The 19,887-nt window shown below is 39.3% G+C and overlaps 1 protein-coding gene and 1 long non-coding RNA gene across 2 annotated transcripts in view; both read right to left on the bottom strand.

Annotated features, from left to right (window-relative positions):
* Nucleotides 1–19,887, bottom strand: part of LOC307052654 — a 171,254-nt gene that overhangs the window by 67,956 nt on the left and 83,411 nt on the right. The gene's annotated exons all lie outside the window — the stretch shown is intronic.
* LOC307052277 (ubiquitin carboxyl-terminal hydrolase 1-like) lies at nucleotides 16,589–18,937 on the bottom strand (the record flags this gene model as incomplete). Its single annotated transcript, XM_079703128.1, has 1 exon — nucleotides 16,589–18,937. The coding sequence occupies one exon, from the start codon at nucleotides 18,935–18,937 to the stop codon at nucleotides 16,589–16,591; it is 2,349 nt and encodes a 782-aa protein (XP_079559254.1).

Below are 19,887 nucleotides of genomic sequence, written 5' to 3'. Positions count from 1 at the left end.
TCAGCCTGTGCCTCTGTCTCTGCCTTCAGGGTCAAATCCATATGGGAACTATTGGCATCCATGGATGTACCCATCCCCTGACTCATGGGAAATGCTCCTGAGCACTCTCCTGCTAGAGCACAGTGCACGGCTCTGGTACCCTAAATACCATCCATATATTGGGGAAGTCACTGAAAGGCTTTGATGTAGTGCCTCATGTCAAATCGTGGTTCAGACAGGCATCTTTCAGCCAATGGCAGCTGCACTGAAAGAGCACAACAGAATCTAAAACTTAGAAGAGGAGAGAACACTACTAAACCCGTTTTACGAGGCCAGCATTACCCTGATACCAAAGCCAGACAATGACACTTCAAGAAAAGAAATTACAGGCTCTTATCTCTGATGAACATAAATGCAAGAAACCTCAACAAAATATTAAACAAACAGAATTCAACAGTACATTAAAAGGATCATATACCATAACCAGATGGAATTTATTCCAGTGATACAAGAATGGTTCAACATAAGCTAATTGATGTGATACACCATATTAACAAAATAAAGAATAAAAGTTGTATGATCATCTTAGGAGATGAAGAAAAAGTATTTGATAAAATTCAACATCCTTTAATGATAAAAACTTAAACTGGGTACAGAGGGGATGTACCTCAACATAATAAAAGCCATATATGGCAAGCCCATAGCTAACACCATAGTCAGTGGTAAAAAGCTGAAAGCCTTTCCTCTAAGACCAAAAACAAGACAAGACTGTCCACTCTTAGCACTCCTATTCAACATATCACTGCAAGTCCTAGACTTGCAGTTAGGCAAGATAAAGAAAAGTTATTCAAATCAGAAAAGAAGAAGTAAAATCTTCTCTATTTGCAGAAGACCTATCATGTATAGAAAACCCTAAAGGATCAAAACCAAAAAAACCCTGTTGGAACGAAAACAAACTCAGTAAAAATATACAAAAATCGATTGCATTCCTATACAATAATAGTGAACTATCCAGAAAGGGAAATTAAGAAAACAAAGTCATTTAAAATAGCACCCAAAAGAATACTTAGGAATAAATTTAAGCAAGGAGGTGAAAGGTCTGTACATTGGAAACTATAGGACATTGGTGAAAGAAATTGAAGACACAAATGGAAAGATATTTTATGCTCATGGATTTGAATAATACTGTTAAAATGTCCATACTACCCAATGCAATGCAATCTCTATCAAAATTCCAATGGCATTTTTCACAGATATAGAACAAACAATCCTAAAATGCGTATGCAACCACAAAAAATCCGCAATAGCCAAAGCAATATTGAGAAAGAGCAAAGCTGGAGGTATAACACTTCCTGGTTTCAAACAATATTACAAAGCTATAGTAATCAAACAGTATGGTATTGGGATAAAAATAAAGACACAGATCAACAGAACAGAATTTAGAGCCCTGAAACAAATCCACACATATATGGCTAATTAATTTACAACAAAGGAACCATTAGTATACAATGGAGAAAGGATAGTATCTTCAATAAATGGTGCTGGGAAACTGGAAAGCCACATACAAAAAAATGAAACCAGACCCCTATCTTAATCCATTTTGAGTTGATTTTTGTGTATGGTGTGAAGATTTAGACCTGAAATGACAAGACTCCTAGAAAACAAAAGAAAAAAAACATAGGAGGTAAGCTCCTTGACATCAGTCTCGGCAATGATTTTTTGGATTTGACAGCAAAAGCAAAAACAACAGTAGCAAAAACAAACAAGTGGGACTACATCAGATTAAAAGCTTCTGCACAGCAAAGGAAACCATCAACAAAATGAAAAGGCAACCTACTGAATGAGAGAAAACATTTGCAGACCACCTATGTGATAAGGGTTTAATATCCAAAATATATAAAGAACCCATACAATTCAAAAATAAACAATATAGGGCTTCCCTGGTGGCACAGTGGTTGAGAGTCCGCCTGCCGATGCGGGGGACACGGGTTCGTGCCCCAGTCCAGGAAGATCCCACATGCCGCGGAGCAGCTGGGCCCGTGAGCCATGGCCGCTGAGCCTGCATGTCCGGAGCCTGTGCTCCACAATGGGAGAGGCCACAGCAGTGAGAGGTCCACGTACCACAAAAAAAGTAAATAAATAAATAAACAATATAATTTTAAAAGGTGCACAGGAACTGAATTGACATTTTTCCAAAGAAGACATACAGATGGCCAACAGGTACATGAAAAGGTGCTCAACATCACTAATCATCAGGAAAATGCAAATCAAAACCATATGAGGTATCACCTCACACCTGTTAGAATCGCTGCCTTGAAAAAGAAAAGAGACAACAAGTTTTGGGGAGGATGTGGAGAAAAGGGAACCCTTGTGCACTGTTGACCAGAATGTAAATTGGTGGTGCCACTATGGAAAACAGTATGGAGGCTCCTCAAAAAATTAAAAACAGAGCTACCACATAATCCAGCAATCCTTCTTCTGGGTATATATCCAAAGGAAATGAAAACAGGATCTGGAAGAGCTATCTGCACTCCCATATTCATTGCAGCATTATTCACAATAGTCAAGATATCAAAACAACCTAAGTGTTATTCAACAGATGAATGGATAAAGATGTAGAGTATATATGTATATACATAATGGAATATTATTCAGTCATGAGAAAGAAGGACATCCTGCCCATTGTGACAACATGCATGAAACTTGAGGTCATTAAGCTAAGTAAAATAAGTCAGACAGAGAAAGACAAATAATACTATGATATCACACATTTGGAATCAAAAAACCTGAATTCATAGAAACTGACTAGAACTGTGGTTACAAATGTCTGGGGGGAAAGGGGAGATGTTGGTCAAAAAATACAGACTTCCAGTCATAAGATGAAAAGGTTCTGGGGATCTAGTGTACAGCATAGTGCTTATAGTTAATAATACTGCATTATATACCTGAAAGTTGCTAAAAGACTAGATCTTAAATGTTCTCACCACAAAAATAAGTATTCTGTGATGTGATGGAGGTGTTAGTTAATGCTATGGTAGTTGTCATTTTGAAATATATAAATGTATCAAATCAACACATTGTACATCTTAAATATGTCAATTATATCTCAATAAAACTGGAAAAAATCTAGAACTCAACAAATGACTTGGAAATTAGAATGATTTGACCAATGATATGCATCACAACTTACATTATTTGCCAAGCAGTTTTAAAATATAGATAGATAGTATATAAACTAAAAGGGCTTTTCAAATTAGTTTATTTTATATGTTGGTTTTCATTACCAAACAAGTTATTAACTACTTTGAGCATGACTTCTGCCTGCTACGTGCCAGGACCGTTATACTCTTATTTACTCCTGTTAGACTATAACTGGTTCCATGGACCACCCAGAAGGCAGGAATGCCTTCCCTTCTATCATAAGATCATCATCCTGGCACATAAGAAGTGTCTGTAAATTCCTGAATCACAAACTCATACAGCTGGAATGGACTTTAAAGATTATAACCAAGGGCTTCCCTGGTGGCGCAGTGGTTGAGAGTCCGCCTGCCGATGCAGGGGACATGGGTTCGTGCCCCAGTCCGGGAAGATCCCACATGCCGCGGAGCGGCTAGGCCCATGGGCCATGGCCGCTGAGCCTGTGCATCCGGAGCCTGTGCTCCGCAACGGGAGAGGCCACAGCAGTGAGAGGCCCACGTACCACAAAAAAAAAAAAAAAAAAAAAAAAAAAAAAAAAAAAAAGATTATAGCCAAATTTCACTTTACACCTGAAAAAAACTGAGATCTGGGCAGGGGAACTGACTTGCACAAGAGCAAACAGCTATGTTAGAACTCAGACCTCCTGACCCTCATCTAGGAGGTACACTGTAGCTTAAGGGTTAGGAACTTATGCCAAGATATGGGTTCAAATGTCAGTTTGGGGGACTTCTCTGGTGGTGCAGTGGTTAAGAATCCACCTGCCAATGCAGGGGAGATGGTTCTGAGCCCTGGTCCGGGAAAATCCCACATGCCGCAGAGCAACCAAGCCCGTGAGCCACAACTACTGAGCCTGCACTGTAGAGCCTGCAATCCACAACTACTGAGCCCATGCACCACAACTACTGAAGCCCATGCGCCTAGAGCCGTGCTCCACAACAAGAGAAGCCACCGCAATGAGAAGACTACACACCGCAACAAAGAGTAGCCCCCACTCGTCGCAACTACAGAAAGCCCACATGCAGCAACGAAGACCCAACGCAGCCAAAAATTAATTAATTTTTTAAAAAATTAAAGATATTTTTTAAAAGTCAGTTTTGCCACTTACTTGGCGTGTAACCCTAAGTAAATTGTTTAATTTCTCAGCCCTTCAGCCCTTCAGACAGATAAAGACAAATATCATACGATATCACTTATATGTGGAATCTAATTAAAAATGATACAAATGAACTTACTTAAAAACAGAAACAGACTCACAGACTTAGAAAACAAACTTATGGTTACCAAAGGGGAAAGGTGGGTGGGAGGGGAAAATTAGGAGGTTGGGATTAACATAAACACACTACTATATATAAAATAGATAATCAACATGAACCTACTGCATAGCACAGAGAACTAGACTCAATACTCTGTAATAACCTATGAGAAAAGAATCTGAAAAAGAAGGGATACATGTATATGTATCACTGAATCACTTTGCTGTACACCTGAAACCAGCACGACGTTGTAAATCAACTATACTCCAATATAAAATACCATTTTAAAAAATAATAATTTCCCAGCCCCTGCAAAATTTAGACACTCCTACTTCCTAAGGCTGTAAGAGTCAACACACCTATGCATGTATGTGCTCTCATTATTATCATTATAGTTTTGACACTACCCCAGGGAAGACTCTTATTTTTTCATCTTAACCCAAATATCCCCCTACTCAGATGCCCTCTCCCACAGTCACAAAAGGAACATGAAAGGGCCGGAAGTGGGAAATGGAACACAATGACAACTGATTTTCATATGAGTAACAAAGCTTGTCTAGAAACACCACGGAATACAAACGGCATGACTTGAATGCCTGCTGGCTCCAATGCCAGGGTGGCCCTGGGGCAGCATCATAGTTGCTAAATTACTTGCAAAATTGTGCTAGGGAAAGCAGGCCAGCACTCAGATGTGCAGCTCACAGAAGCCTGCGCTGGGCCCTGAAAATGCCTGCTGTTGCATCAGCAATATCTTGAACTCTCACTATTGGCCCAGGGAGCACTTTTCAGCGAGAGCCTTGTAGACAGACATCAGAACTCACCACTAGCGAAAGCCAACAACAAAATTAGGAAAGGAAAAAAAAACCACCTGTAGGGTTGGTAAACCCCCCACCAATGGAAAAAAATTCATGGTTGGAAAGGTGAAAATGCCTAGAAAATAAGATTAGGAGAAAATTAGCATAACTCAAATGAAACTAGGTCTTCTAGCTCCTGCTTCTCCATGTGGGGTCATATTCAAAATAAACACAAACTGGACCCCAAAAGTCTCAAGAAGCAGCAAAGACTTTAGGGAAGGTATCTTGAAGCACAAACAGGGAATTGCACCCCGCACTAGAGAACAAGATTGAACTTCCTAAAACTCCTCCCAGGTGATTCACAAGCACACCTCCTTCTCCCCAAAGGTGCCCTGTGCACTGCTGTCCTTCTCTTCCTTCAGAGCTTCTCAGCAGCATCCCATCCAGGGTCCTTTCTCCCTGGTGACTTGGGTCCCTTCCTCCTGCAAAGCTGCCCACCTCCTGGCACCTTCTTCTGTCCGCTGCCCCAGCCAGCACTGCAGAAGCAGGCCGCTGAGCAGCAATCTCCTCACCCTTAGCAGGCAGGAATGGGAGACCAAGTATTTATACTTTACTGCATTCTCTTCTAAGAAACCATTTTGAGTGCCATTAAGTACATTTTTCAGGCCACAGTACAGTTCTAAAGGTCGCCATCCCAAGCACTGAAGAAAAAAAAAAAAATCAAACTATTTTGTGAAACACTTTCTTCTACTACTCAAAACAGATCACTACTGTTTGGGAATCTATTTGGGCAGATTCTCCTATAGGTTTTCTATTCAACAGACTGCTCTGTTCTTTCTAAGGTTTTAAAGGAGCCCCTGTTGGCTTGTAATTTAATCTCTTTTTTGTTTTCAGTCACCCTTGTTTCATCTTCTCAAGCTTTAGCCAAATGCTTGGGAACCATGTGACCACCACACAAACCTCACCATTTTTAAAGAGCTTATTTTCCTAGGCCTACATTTCTGTGAATAACTGAGAGGATGAAACCTAAACAAATCTCTCTTAAGCCACACACATGCACATTAGTTCTCCTGGAAGAGCAAGCCATTCTCTCAGGTTCTCATTTTAAGAAGCCTACACTGAAATATACCATATAAACATATTGTGGGTATTTTTGTGTACAAATAAAGAACTATGTTATGTCTAAACCACAATGTTTCAGGATTATGACATTTTTCAACAGACACAGCAAGTGCCCAGTGCCCTAAAACGTCTAAGGAAAGAAAATCTTTGCCTCATCCCTGAGCTGCATTTAATCTTGCAGCAAAGGTGGTCGTGCTGTAGAAGAAACGCCACAAGCCCTGGAGTCACAGAACCCAAGCTCAAGCCATGACCCTGACTCGTATAGGCTCTGGGACCCTGGCCAAATGCTGATGAAAGATGAAATCTGCTAATCTCCTAGAAATTAAATATAACTACATTTTCCTTACAGCTTCTTTCATCGACAGAGGGAGTTTCTCCAAGCTTAGGATCTGTGCTGGTCTTGAGACTTCCTTTGACAAATAGAATATGGTGGAAGCAACAGCCTTGCAGCTTCTGTCTCCACCATCTTGGAATGCTTCCCTGAGACCACCATGGAAGGAAGCTAATCTAGTCTATGGGGGGGGGGAAGCAACGTGGGGAGAAGCAAGGCATCATAGCCCACATCTAACATCAACTGCCAAATATACCACTGAGGCTCTCTTGGACCCTCAACCCAATAGACCCTCCAGCATTTTGAGTCTGGGCAAAACCAGCAGAGGAGCCACCCTGCCAATCTACAGAAGCATGAAAAAGGGGTCATCGTTACAAATGAACTTACCTATGAAACAGATTCACAGACATAGAGAACAGATTTGTGGTTGCCAAAGGGGAGGGGCTTGGCAGAGGGGCGGATTAGGAGTTTGGGATTAGCAGATGCAAACTATTATATATAAAATGGATAAACAACAATATCCTACTGTATAGCATAGGGAATTATATTCAATATCTTGTGATAAAACATAAAGTTAAAGAATATGAAAAAGAATACATATATACGTATAACTGCATCACCTGGCTGTACACCAGAAACTAATACAACATTGTAAATCAACAATACTTCAATACAATTAAATTGAAAAAAGGAGTCGTTGAGAGATTGATTCAAGATGGCGGAGTAGAAGGACATGCTCTCACTCCCTCTTTTGAGAACATCTGAATCGAAAATAACTGCTGAACAATCATCGACAGGAAGACACTGGAACTCACCAAAAAAGATATCCCACATGCAAAGACAAAGGAGAAACCACACTGAGATGGAAGGAGGGGTGCTGTCACAATAAAATCAAATCCCATAACTGCTGGGTGGGTGACTCACAAACTGCAGAACACTTATACCACAGAAGTCCATCCACTGGAGTGAAGGTTCTGACCCACACGTCAGGCTTCCCAACCTGGGGGTGTGGCAACAGGAGGAGGAATTCCGAGAGAATCAGACTTTGAAGGCTAGTGGGATTTGATTGCAGGACTTCAGCAGGACTGGGGGAAACAGAGACTCCACTCTTGGAGGGCACACACAAAGTAGTGTGCGCATCGGGACCCAGGGGAAGGACCAGTGACCCCATAGGAGAGTGAACCGGACCTACCTGCAAGTGTTGGAGGGTCTCCTGCAGAGGCGGGGGGCAGCTGTGGCTCACCAAGGGACAAGGACACTGGCAGCAGAAGTTCTGGGTAGTGCTCCTTGGCATAAGCCCTCCCAGAGTCCACCATTAGTCCCACCAAAGAGCTCCAGTGCTGGGTCGCCTCAGGCCAAACAACCAACACGGAGGGAACCCAGCCCCCCCATCAGCAGACAAGTGGATTAAAGTTTTACTGACCTCTGCCCACCACAGCAACAGCCAGCTCTACCCACCACCAGTCCCTCCCATCAGGAAACTTCCACAAGCCTCTTAGAGAGCCTCATCCACCAGAGGGCAGACAGCAGAAGCAACAAGAACTACAATCCTGCAGCCTGTGGAACAAAAACCACATTCACAGAAAGATAGGCAAGATGAAAAGGCAGAGGGCTATATACCAGAGAAAGGAACAAGATAAAACCCCAGAAAAACAACTAAATGAAGTGGAGATAGGCAACCTTCCAGAAAAAGAATTCAGAATAATGAGAGTGAAGATGATCCAGGGCCTTGGAAAAAGAATGGAGGCAAAATTCGAGAAGATGCAAGAAATATTTAACAAAGACCTAGAAGAATTAAAGAACAAACAAACAGAGATGAACAATACAATAACTGAAATGAAAAATAAACTAGAAGGAATCACTAGCAGAATAACTGAGGCAGAAGAACAGATAAGTGACCGGAAAGACAGAATGGTGGAATTCACTGCCGCTGAAAAGAATAAAGAAAAAAGAATGAAAAGAAATGAAGACAGCCTAAGAGACCTCTGGGACAACATTAAATGCAACAACCTTCCATTAGAAGGGTCCCAGAAGGAGAAGAGAAAGGACCCGAGAAAATATTTGAAGACATTATAGTTGAAAACTTCCCTAACATGGGAAAGGAAATAGCCACCCAAGTCCAGGAAGCACACAGAGTCCCAGGCAGGATAAACCCAAGGAGAAACATACTGAGACACATAGTAATCAACTATACAAAAATTAAAGACAAAAATTATTAAAAGCAGCAAAGGAAAAATGACAAATAACATATAAGGGAACTCCCATAAGGTTAACAGCTGATTTCTCAGCAGAAACTCTACAAGCCAGAAGGGAGTGGCATGATATATTTAAAGTGATGAAAGGCAAGAACCTACAACCAAGATTACTCTACCCAGCAAGAATCTCATTCAGACTCGATAGAGAAATCAAAAGCTTTACAGACAAGCAAAAACTAAGAGAATTCAGCACCACCAAACCAGCTCTACAACAAATGCTAAAGGAACTTCTCTAACTGGGAAACACAAGAGAAGAAAATGACCTACAAAAACAAACCCCCCAAAATTAAGAAAATGGTAATAGGAATATACATATCGATAATTACCTTAAACGTGAATGGATTAAATTCCCCAACCAGAAGACACAGGCTTGCTGAATGGATACCAAAACAAGACCCTTATATATGCTGTCTACAAGAGACCCACTTCAGACCCAGGGACACATACAGACTGAAAGTGAGGGGATGGATAAAGATATTTCATGCAAATGGAAATCAAAAGAAAGCTGGAGTAGCAATACTCATATCAGATAAAAGACTTTAAAGAATCTTACAAGAGACAAGGAAGGACACTACATAATGATCAACGGATCAATCCAAGAAGAAGATACAACAATTATAAATATATATGCAAGCAACATAGGAGCACCTCAATACATAACGCAACTGCTAACCGCTCTAAAAGAGGAAATCGACTGTAACACAATAATAGTGGGGGACTTTAACACCTCACCTACACCAATGGACAGATCATCCAGACAGAAAATTAATAAGGAAACACAAGCTTTAAATGTCACAAAAGACGAGATAGATTTAATTGATATTTATAGGACATTCCACCCAAAAACAGCAGATTACGCTTTCTTCTCAAGTGCGCAAGGAATATTCTCCAGGATAGATCGCATCTTGGGTCACAAATCAAGCCTCAGTAAATTTAAGAAAACTGAAATCATATCTAGCATCTTTTCTGACCAAAACGCTATGAGATTAGAAATCAATTACAGGGGAAAAAAAGTAAAAAACAAAAACACATGGAGACTAAACAATACGTTACTAAATAACCAAGAAATCACTGAAGAAATCAAAGAGGAATTCAAAAAATACCTACAGACAAATGACAATGAAAACACAAAGATCCAAAACATACGGGATACAGCAAAAGCACTTCTATGAGGGAAGTTTATAGCTACACAAGCCTACCTCAATAAACAAGAAAAATCTCAAATAAACACTCTAACGTTACACCTAAAGGAACTAGGGAAAGAAGAACAAACAAAACCCAAACTTAGCAGAAGGAAAGAAATCATAAAAATCAGAGCAGAAATAAATGAAATAGAAACAAGGAAAACAATAGCAAAGATAATTAAAAGTAAAAGCTGGTTCTCTGAGAAGATAAATGAAATTGATAAACCATTAGCCAGACTCATCAAGAAAAAGAGGAAGAGGGCTCAAATCAATAAAATTAAAAATGAGAAGTTACAACAGACACTGCAGAAATACAAAGCATCCTAATAGACGACTACAAGCAACTCTATGCCAACAAAATGGACAACCTGGAAGAAACAGACAACTTCTTAAAAAGGTATAACCTTCCAAGACTGAACCAGGAAGAAATAGAAAATATGAACAGACCACTCACAAGTAATGAAATTGAAACTGTGATTTAAAATCTTCCAACAAACAGAAGTCCAGGACCAGATGGCTTCACAGGTAAATTCCACCAAACATTTAGAGAAGAGATAACACGCATCCTTCTCAAACTCTTCCAAAAAATTGCAGAGGGATGAACACTCCCAAACTCATTCTATGAGGCCACCATCACCCTGATACAAAAAACCAGACAAAGATACTACAAAAAAAGAAAATTACTGACCAATATCACTGATGAATATAGATGCAAAAATCCTCAACAAAATACTAGCAAACAGAATCCAACAACACATTAAAAGGATCATACACCATGATCAAGTGGAATTTATCCCAGGGACCAAGGATTTTTCAATATATGCAAATCAATCAATGTGATACACCATATTAAAAAATTGAAGAATAAAAACCATATGATCATGTCAATAGATGCAGAAAAAACTTTTGACAAAATTCAACACCCATTTATGATAAAAACTCTCCAGAAAGTGGGCATAGAGGGAACCTACCTCAACATAATAAAGGCCATATACAACAAACCCACAGCAAACAACATTCTCAATGGTGAAAAACTGAAAGCATTTCCTCTAAGATCAGGAACAAGACAAGGATGTCCACTCTCACCACTATTATTCAACATAGTTTTGGAAGTCCTAGCCACGGCAGTCAGAGAAGAAAAAGAAATAAAAGGAATACAAATTGGAAAAGAAGAAGTAAAACTGTCACTGTTTGCAGATGACATGATACCATACATAGAGAATCCTAAAGATGCCACCAGAAAACTACTAGAGCTAATCAATGAACTTGGTAAAGTGGGACGATACAAAATTAATGCAAAGAAATCTCTTGCATTCCTATACGCTAATGATGAAAAATCTGAAAGAGCAATGAAGGAAACACTCCCATATCCCATTGCAACAAAAAGAATAAAATACCTAGGAATAAACCTACCTAGGAAGACAAAAGACCTGTATGCAGAAAACTATAAGACACTGATGAAAGAAATTAAAGATGATACCAACAGATGGAGAGATATGCCATGTTCTTGGATTAGAAGAATCAATATTGTGAAAATGACTATACTACCCAAAGCAATCTACAGATTCAGTGCAATCCCCATCAAATTACCAATGGCATTTTTCACAGAGCTAGAACAAAAATTCTTAAAATTTGTATGGAGACACAAAAGACCCCGAATAGCCAAAGCAGTCTTGAGGGGAAAAAAACAGAGCAGGAGGAATCAGACTCACTGACTTCAGGCTATACTAGAAAGCTACAGTAAGCAAGACAATATGGTACTGGCACAAAAACAGAAACATAGATCAACGGAACAAGATAGAAATCCCAGAGGTAAACCCATGCACCTACGGTAAAGTAATCTATGAAAAAGGAGGCAAGGATATACAATGGAGAAAAGACAGTCTCTTCAATAAGTGGTGTTGGGAAAACTGGACAGCTACATGTAAAACAATGAAATTAGAACACTCCCTACCACCATACACAAAAATAAACTCAAAATGGATTCGAGACCTAAATGTAAGACCGGACACCATAAAACTCTTAGAGGAAAACATAGGAAGAACACTCTTTAACATAAATCACAGCAAGATCTTTTTTGATCCACCTCCTAGAGTAAAGAAAATAAAAACAAAAATAAACAAATGGGACTTAATGAAACTTAAAAGCTTTTGCACAGCAAAGGAAACCATAAACAAGATGAAAAGACAACCCTCAGAATGGGAGAAAATATTTGCAAATGAATCATCAGACAAAGGATTAATCTCCAAAATATATAAACAGCTCATGCAGGTCAATATCAGAAAATCAAACAACCCCATCCAAAAATGGGCAGAAGACCTAAACAGACATTTCTCCAAAGAAGATAAACAGATTGCCATCAAACACATGAAAGGATGCTCAACATCACTAATCATTAGAGAAATGCAAATGAAAACTACAATGAGGTATCACCACACACCAGTTAGAATGGTCATCATCAAAAAATCTACAAGCAATAAATGCTGGAAAGGGTGTGAAGAAAACGGAAACCTCTTGCACTGTTGGTGGGAATGTAAATTGACACAGCCACTCTGGAGAACAGTATGGAGGTTCCTTAAAAAACTAAAAATAGAACTAACATATGACCCAGCAATCCCACTACTGGGCATATACCCAGAGAAAACCATAATTCAAAAAGACACATGCACCCCAATGTTCATTGCAGCACTATTTACAATAGCCAGGTCATGGAAGCAACCCAAGTGCCCATCGACAGACGAATGGATAAGGAAGATGTGGTACATACATACAATGGAATATTACTCAGCCATAAAAAGGAATGAAATTGGGTCATTTGTAGAGATGTGGATGGACCTAGGGACTGTCATACAGAGTGAATAAGTCAAAAAGAGAAAAGCAAATATCGTATATTAACCCATGTATGTGGAACCTAGAAAATGGTACAGATGAACTGGTTTGCAGGGTAGAAGTTGAGACACAGATGTAGAGAACAAATGTATGGACACCAAGGGGGGAAAACTGCGGTGGGGTGGGGATGGTGGTGTGCTGAACTGGGCGATTGGGATTGACATGTATACACTGATGTGTATAAAATTGATGACTAATAAGAACCTGCAGTATAAACAAACAAACAAAAAACAAGTAATACTAAACTTTCTTTGGGTTATTTGTATGGAAATATGTTAATATAAATGTTTCAGACATTACATGAAATTTCTAAAAATCTTATATGTTCTGGTATAATGTTATAAGTCATAATTCTAGTTATTACTTTAAATGTATATCTCAGAAATAACTATATTTTCTTGTCAATTGCATTATATGAACTTTCATCAAATCTTTAACCGTGGTTATTTTTAAGTCTTTTGTCATTTACAGACCATTCTGGGTGTACTGTGATGCTTTTGCAAAAATGATCCTACAAAAGGGTTTCATCTTCAAGGAATTCCTGGAAAAGACTCTGACAAGTACAGGTTTCTGGTAACTGACTACAGTGCTGAACTGAATGAATAAGCATTTTCAGAACTCTAATGGAAAACTGATGAATTCATAAAAGTGCTAACAAAAGATCAAGATGAAAAAACAAATTAATTACATGGGACTGAGTGAACTGATGAGGATGATTATAATTTTTGTGACTTTTTGTTTGAATTTTTTAAAAAAAGGAAGTCAGGGGGCTATAAAAATAAAAATAACAGCTTTTTGTAGGGTTGTGTCCATCATGGTCATACTAAGTATTACTGTACATAATTATAACTAAAACTTATAAAACTTCATATTTTCATATATATGAAAATTGTATTTATTTGACAAATGGAAAATACATACAAAAGAATCTAAAATTTACTTTAGCAGTGGGAGAAATAATCAGGTACATCAGAATTTAGCTCCAATTCTGTGTCCGTACTATATTAGCTAGGTAAGCCTTGACAAGGTTCAGTCTCTCTGAAATTAAGTTTTCTCATCTTGAAAATGTTGTTCATTCTATTTCTAATGGTGAGTGTCCAATATTGAGTGTCAAATATCAAAAAGGGAGCTGTGTAGTACAGTGGTTAAGGACTTTGCCTGATGTGGGAGAAGGATTTACATACTCGATATTGATGAGGTTGAGTAAAACCCTCTAGCCCTGAATTTGAATTGAAGTATCAGCATAATTCTTGATGTATTTAAGCCTAAAAAAAAAAAGTCCTAGTTCTGTTCACTTAAATGGCTTAGAAACAATGATCAACCCAATAGCAAAAAGTACCTCCAGCATGTACTTACTATGATTTCTAAATGCCATTTTTCTATCGAAAGGGACTAGACTTATCAAAGACTACTGAGGTCATGGCAAAAGAACTTGGAAGCCAATTTGAAGAAGTCCCCGCTGGCTAAAGATGGGATAGTCAATCAAGATAATAACTGCAATGATTTGACATACATCAAACATGTTTAAATCCAGGAGTTCATATTGATACTAAGAAAGAAAAACTCATTGGTCAACTTTGGGGGATGTTAGGGAATCAAGTCATTGTTTTAAAACTGGTAAATAAAAGGAAAGGAACAAACACTTATCCTGCCTTTATAGAGGGTAGTGCACAGTAACCAAATACTTGATGAGGGGAAATTCCTCTTTATACATGAGTTAAGAGTGTCACCATTTTGCAAACCCCACTGAATTAATGGATCTAAACAATGATCATCAATGACTGCTTACACTGAAAAAAGACCACCAGACATTTTGTACCTCAAGATGGTAACACACTTTATTTCCTATGATGTAATGTTGACATAAACATGCACACAAACACAAGTCTAGTCTGAGTCTGATTTAGGCACTAGATCCAACCACCAATTTACAGAAATATAGTGGGTAGGAAAACATAAAATGGAGCCACAAGGAAACAACACAGTCAGCAAAATCCAGACTATGGGAAATTTTACGGGACAAACAACTTGGTTTATTTAGCAGCAAAAACTAAATACGCAAGGGAACAAAAAAAAAAAACTGAATAGGGAACCTACAGAGTAAAAGAGTTTTAAGAAAGTAATCTTAGTATTTGGCCTTATTTTGATCCGTATTCAAACAAACTGGAAGTATTGAACACCGACCTGAAAGTTGAGATCAAGGAATCATTGCCACCATTTTAGGCATGACAAAGATAGAATGGTATATTTTAAAAAATCCTATTCTTGACAGATAGATAATGAAATATTTACAGATACAATGCTGGATATTGAAAAGACATGCTTCAAAATAATTAACAGAGAGAAGAGGGTGGGGATCTAGATAAAACAAGATTGGTTATGAGCTGATTGTTGAAATTTGGTGATGAGCACATAAAAATTTATCATATTATTCTTACTTTTGTATATACTTGAAAATTCCCATAATGAAAAGTTAAAATAAAAGAACTCTGCTTGGGTTTAAAGCTGAGCTCAGTCCTTTGCTTGCAGAGTTATTGAACTGCTCTTGCTTCATTTGTCAAATGGGGATAATCAAAGTGCCTCTCTCATAGGGTTTTTCAGAAGGAGTAGAAAGAAATAATAGGTATGAAACACTTAGAAGAGCTGCTTATAGCACAGAGTATGTGCTCAACCAAGTTATCTATTGATACTGTTGTTTATTAGTAGTAGTATTATTGTATACTGTTATGTAGATCTTATATTAAAAGATATAGAAAATGTGATCTCTGCTCAACATTTAATCACTGGTCCAAAAGTAAAAAGACTAAGTATCATTCTTTTTTTTTTTTTTTTTTTTTAGTTGTTAAGCAGTTTAAATTTTATTGACCTCCTGGTTTTTTTAGAAAAGTTAAATTTAAGGTCACACCTCTAAGTTCGTTGCATTATATACAGATCGTGCAGAGTATGACTATGAAGAGATACAAATTAGTCCACACTGAAAAATATTTACTAGGGTACAGGATCATTTTCATAAATACATATAAAATTCTTTTGAAGATAGAAGAGGACTGACTCTTCAGGTTTCCTGAGACACTTTTCAAAGTGACTGAAGGCACAAAATGTGCACTATTGTGAATACATACACGTGCCTCTAATACAGCCCATCAAAGATCTGGCTTCATGACTTACAAAACTAAATGTACTGAAATGAGATTCTGCTGCTTAGCTGAAAAACCACAGAACCTATAAACATCATGTAGATAATTACTCCAAAATATGGACATAAAAATACAAGCACTTTATTTGAAAAAGCAAACACAAAAGATAGGTGTAAATTCAAAGCGTTTAAATGCTTCCATTTTGAATAATTCAGTTAAGAACCTATACAAGTTTGCTCCCAGAAGCTAATGCATCAATCACTAGTCTCCACTAAGGAAAAGGAATTCTAAAAATTAACATGGTTTTCAATAACTCAGATTTCACTATTTATATAAAAACCTAGAGAGACCAATAATATCCAATAGCTTCAAAAGATAAGCTAAAGACTTTTTGATGTAATCAATTTACCAATGTTTAATACACACACAAGGAAAATACACTCACTCTATAATTTCTTATAAAATAGCAAGTAAGGAGTAGATGTAGGAGATGTAGAAGGGGAAAGAGAATTCAAAAAGTCCTTCTCTTCAGTAACTTTCACTTCAGAATCATTAAAAAGCAACCACTTCCCCTCATACTCCTTTAAGCTTTGCACTGCATATGAAATTTTGTTTTCAAAATCACTCATGTTAATGCCTCTTTGGTCATTGGATTCCTTGTTTCTATCAGATTCATGGGTCCCATTAGTATTGTTAGTCTCAGAATTTCTATTTTCAGCAAATGCTGTACTGGCAACTTCATCAGGATGAGATGCTTTGTTGTATAACTCATCATCTGCTTTAGTCTTTTGTCCTCTGAGAAGTCCAAGAGCGTCTACATTTTTTTTGTTCAAAACTTTACTTGGCTGGGTATTTCCACTGACTCTAATCGACACTTCTTCATCGTCATAGTTTTCGACCACACCCCTTGCTTCCTCCTCATTCAATGGTTCTGGCTTACCTACTTCACACAGTTGGTCGATCACAAAATTTTCCTCATCTAGTTCTAAACTGTTAAGGTCAGTGACTTTAACAGAAGCAGTATAATGCCCGCTACTAATTGTAATGCCACTATGTATCACAACTGCAAATAATCCATAGCTGTCATTGGTTGGCTTTGTGCTCCATTCTTCTAGTGACAGTTTAAGAGGTATCAGTAAAGGAGTGTTGATCTTGGAAAGTCCACCACCATAACAATCAAACTCCAAGCCACTAGCAGCAAAGCACTTCAAATGAATAGTTAGAACTTCAGGCATTGTGTCAAACAAAAGACTTCGTTCAGCTTCAGTATAATGATGGCAATTTTCACAGAAATATTTATTTTCTCCTCCAATCCTCTCCACTGAAGCAAACTGGGAAATTGCCCATCTCAGGGTCTTCATTTCTGTTTTTGGCTCTGAAGAACTTTCAGGACTCTCCTCTACTTTGGAAAGCTCATCTTCTTGCACTGGTACAATGATGTCTTGAAAATCTTCTCTTCTTTCTGTTGAACTTTCACATTCTGAGCAACGAGTCCTGATGACCAGCTGACCTTGGAACAATGTCTCCACGAGCTCAAACCCAGTTTGCTCTGCGCCTCTGTTTATGGGCTTAACTTCATTAACAGGCATAACGTTCTTCCCTGGAGATTCAAGTCCACAACCATCAGCTGTATTATCGTCCTCATACTTCCCCATGTCCTCTTCAAGACCACATTCATTTTCTTTAGATTGTCCTTTGGATTCTTGGTTTGTTGTTATTGTACCCAGACTAAAGAATTTAGAAATAATGCTGAGTTGCTTAGCTGTAGACTGTAACCAGTTTCTTTTAACTCTTGATTTCTTTTGTGAGCGTCTTGCACTCTCATTTTCAGAAATGTACTTGCGGATTATTTTAGCAGGAATATCTGATGAATCAACTGTAGCTTTTCTTTTTGATCTGGTTTGTCTCTGGTTTTCTTTCAAAGACTGGTGGTCCTTAGAGACTTTAACTTTTTTCTTCACGTTACCAAGTTCAGTGTCACTTTTTCTTTTCCCATGTACTTTTGGCAATTTTTCTTTATAGTCTTCAGAATGCCTCATACTGGCCATCTCCATGCTGTTATCACCACTCATTTCCTCTTTCTGATGTTTTTCTTCTACCTTAGTAGATAACTCTGCCACATTTTTTACTCCTTTTTTTAGGAGTTGGCATGTTTCTTGAATGTGTCCCAAAATACACTGTAATACTTCCTGTGCATCATGCTGTAGATATCCTCCATACATAGGGTTGAGTTTCCTGAGTGTGTTAAGTAGTCGCCTTGGCTGAGTAGCAAGTTTACGAGTATATTTCTCTGGATGTAAGAGAAAACTAGCCTGAAGCTGTTCGACTGAAATGATCAAGGAATGTAAGCTGCATATTAGTTCAAAACTTACTGAACAATCTCCTTTGCAATTTCCCTTAGCTTTTTGACTGGCTTCATCTTTTAGGGCTTCTTTCTTCCTTGAAATAATATTAAATAAGTGCTTCACTCCAGATTTAAAGCCAGGACAAAAATATAATACCTGAAGTATACTATTAAGATAACAAGTATTGCCGAGATTATTCAGTCCCACAAACGGTAACAAGTTTTTTCTCTTCGCACAGTTGACACGTGAGGACTGTGCTGCAGGAACAACTTGATCAATTTCAGATCCTCTATATTCAGAAGTTTTTTCTCCATTTCCTTGAGAATCTGTGAAATCCAAGGCTCTCTTGGTTTCCTTTTTCTGAAAAAACTTCAAGGAACGTCTGGGTTTTTTTGAGGGACTACCTCTTGAAAGCCTATTACTTTCACTACTAGGTATGACACGGGGCATTTTCTCTTCAAATCCCAAGGAGCTGACGAGAATTCATTTATACAGGGAGCCTGTAATCACCAAGCATATCTAGAATATAACATTTGACCAGGTGCCGTATCTTCTGCTATACCATTTCTTGCTCCTGGCTGTCCTTATCACTGGGGGTTGTGACATCACATATGTTTCTCCCGTAACTATGGTCATGGCCCAGAGCGAGGTCCGTGGCGGTGACGCCGACAAGTCTAACCGGGCTGAGGGCGGGGGCGACAGGTGAGCCCCTGCCCCGAGCCTGCGGGGGCCCGCGACCCACGGAAAAGCTGGCCGGATCGCCCTCCCCGCAGGGGAGTGACCATTCGCTCTCAAGAGCGGGAACCCGGGCTGCGGCTCGGTCCTGCCTGGGCGCCGGCACCGACTACATCCCCGAAGCGGCGCCCGACCGCGCCCGCCCCCATCCCCGAAGCGGCGCCCGACCACGCCCGCCCCCATCCCCGCCCCGGGACGGCAAGGAGCGCCAGAAGCGGCTCCGCTCGCCCGGCGCCCGAACCGCTGGGGTCTTCCCCACTACACCGCCGACGGGAACTTGGCGCGTTTTCCTCAGTCTCAGGACTCGTGTGTTTTAGCCTCCGCCCGCGCCAGCGCTGCGATTGGAGGTGGCGTCCTACCAAAGTGCCGGTTCTAGTCTCCAGGCTGCAGAGACGCGAAAGGCTAGAGCCACCTCCCGACCGCCACTAGCCCTCCTGGCACGCACGGGCTCCGGAACCAGCCAGAACGGTAGTTGCCCCAAGCTGGTAACGGGTTCTGCAGTTTCAAACAGCGCAGGCAACGTCACGGGCAGCTCGCCCTAAGTATCATTCTTCAAGAAAATGTGTAACAGCCCACTAGGGGAAGTCCCATTATCAAATCCACCAGGAAAGAGGATTCTTCTCTGGTCCTCAGGGCAGACAAGTTGAATGGACAGGCAGAGACTT

The sequence above is a fragment of the Hyperoodon ampullatus genome (genome assembly GCF_949752795.1).
Source record: "Hyperoodon ampullatus genome assembly, chromosome: 4".
Taxonomy (NCBI): domain Eukaryota; kingdom Metazoa; phylum Chordata; class Mammalia; order Artiodactyla; family Ziphiidae; genus Hyperoodon; species Hyperoodon ampullatus.
Note: the sequence above shows the minus strand (reverse complement) of the source record. Positions and strands in the feature narration are given on the sequence as shown.